Raw genomic sequence first — 2,022 nt, 5'->3', positions numbered from 1 at the left:
AATCTGTCAATATATTTCAGTATATTTTATCTATGTTATTACTTCAACTTCCTAACTAATCTCTTGAGATACAATAGACTCTCACTATGCTCAGTTACATAACTATTACCTTAAATAGGGACAAACTCAACGGTGAGTCCATGAATGTTTAATGAAATAACATTATTTTAGAGAAAATATGGAACAACAAATACATTCTTGGAGTTAATATTTGAATATTGAGTGATTTCAAACTTCAAACTTGTTCCAAAATTTACACAAGGCACTTTTAACTTCTTGATTTTTCAGGCTGTATATTACCGGATTCAGGACAGGAACCAATATGGCATATAGAAGAGCAATAAACTTGTCTTGTTTTGGGGAATAGCTTGCTGTGGGTCTCATGTACAAACAGATCATTGTCCCATAAAATATAATGACACAAGTTAGGTGGGAAGAGCAAGTAGAAAATGCTTTACCCCGACTTTCTCCAGATTTAATCTTGATAATGTTAGTTATAATAAATATATAAGACACTAACGTAAGCAAAAAAGCAGTAGCTAGTAATAGCGTCCCTCCAAAATAATTCAAAATTTCCACCTTAAATGTATCGCTGCAGGATATTTTAAGCAGTGGAATTATATCACAGAAGAAATGGTCAATGACGTGGGAGGCACAAAAGGACAGTCTGGATATAAGGACAGCATGCCCACTAGAGTCTATAAACCCGATAGACCATGCAGCAGCTGCAAGGGGAGCACATTGTTTCATGCTCATAAGAACAATGTAATGCAGTGGGTGGCAGATGGCCACATAGCGATCATATGCCATGGCTGCAAGTAAGAGGACCTCAGTGCAAGCCAGAGCTAAAAAGAAATACATCTGATATATACATCCCAAAAATGAAATAGTGTTATTTTTTGTGATGAGCATGTCTAATAGTTTTGGCAGAATATTTGAGCTATAAGCAATGTCAATGATGGAAAGATGCATCAAGAATATGTACATAGGTGTATGCAGACAAGAATTCAAACAAACAACAACTATAATGCCAATATTTCCAAAAATAATGATGATGTAGATAAATAGAAATATTATGAAAACAGGATATTGGAGTTCGGGGATGTCAAATAAACCTTCAATTGTGAATTCTGTTGCATTAAAGTGAATATCTGTGTGATATTTGACCATGTCTAGTTTGGAAAGAGAAAGTAAAAAATATATATGTATAATAAAAAGAATTCCAGATAAATTTTTACTAATATTTTAAATTTCTTGCAATGTAAAAAGCCCTTTGTTGACCAAGCAGATTTAAGTTCCTAGTATGACATTAGTGTCACACACTGGTCCTTCTTGTTAGTTGACACCGTCCCAGGTTTTACAGGGATTTTGATGGAATACTGAGTGGTTGTTTTTTTTTAAATTACATTTGTTTATTTTATCAATGAAAATATGTCAGTCATCATCATTAATCTGTTTCAGAGAAGCTGTTTTACAGGACAGTGGGAAATGTTGATCATGGCTTCTGTATCTGCTCCAGACACATGTACAGTATACTCTAGATTTTAAGTTGGATATACAGTATCTTAAGATACTTGAGTAGTAAAAAAAACACTAGTGAGTGGGGCCCTAATCAGCATATTACAATTTAATAAAAACAAAAAAACAATATATAAGTGATATTTTCCTAGAACATAAAAAAAAAAAAATAGTAAGAGAGCGCTATCAAAGTCTCCCAGTGAGACAAAACATGTTAGCTTTATCTGCTTTTTACACCTTTGCTTCCTGCAATGTTAGTGATAAAGGGGAGAGCTCGTATGGCGATATCCTGACCAGTATCCACTGCATTCATCTTCATAGCCACAAGGTCTGAACCAGTGGTGAATTTTACCTAGAACTGTAGGGCTGCAGCCCCACAGTAAAAATCAGCCACCACCAGAGAGCCCCAAGTGATTGCAGTGGCTTTCAGTTGGAAGCACAATCTGCTAATCACATGCAGGACTGTAACTGGCAGATAGGGCTCCAATAGGATGCCTTTCTGCC

General features: G+C 35.3%; 1 protein-coding gene across 1 annotated transcript; it reads right to left on the bottom strand.

Moving 5' to 3' along the window:
• Positions 1-228: 228 nt before the first annotated feature.
• On the bottom strand, positions 229-1,170 carry LOC135057393 (olfactory receptor 5B12-like). The gene has a single exon (XM_063963283.1). It carries the CDS (start codon positions 1,168-1,170, stop codon positions 229-231), a length of 942 nt encoding a protein of 313 aa, XP_063819353.1.
• Positions 1,171-2,022: the final 852 nt, after the last annotated feature.

This window comes from Pseudophryne corroboree, chromosome 3 (genome assembly GCF_028390025.1).
Source record: "Pseudophryne corroboree isolate aPseCor3 chromosome 3, aPseCor3.hap2, whole genome shotgun sequence".
NCBI classification, from domain to species: domain Eukaryota; kingdom Metazoa; phylum Chordata; class Amphibia; order Anura; family Myobatrachidae; genus Pseudophryne; species Pseudophryne corroboree.
This window is presented reverse-complemented; position numbering and strand designations above follow the sequence as displayed.

Coding starts and splice junctions, on each gene's coding strand:
- LOC135057393 (XM_063963283.1), bottom strand. CDS start 1,170: ATGGTCAAATATCACACAGATATTCACTTTAATGCAACAGAATTCACA.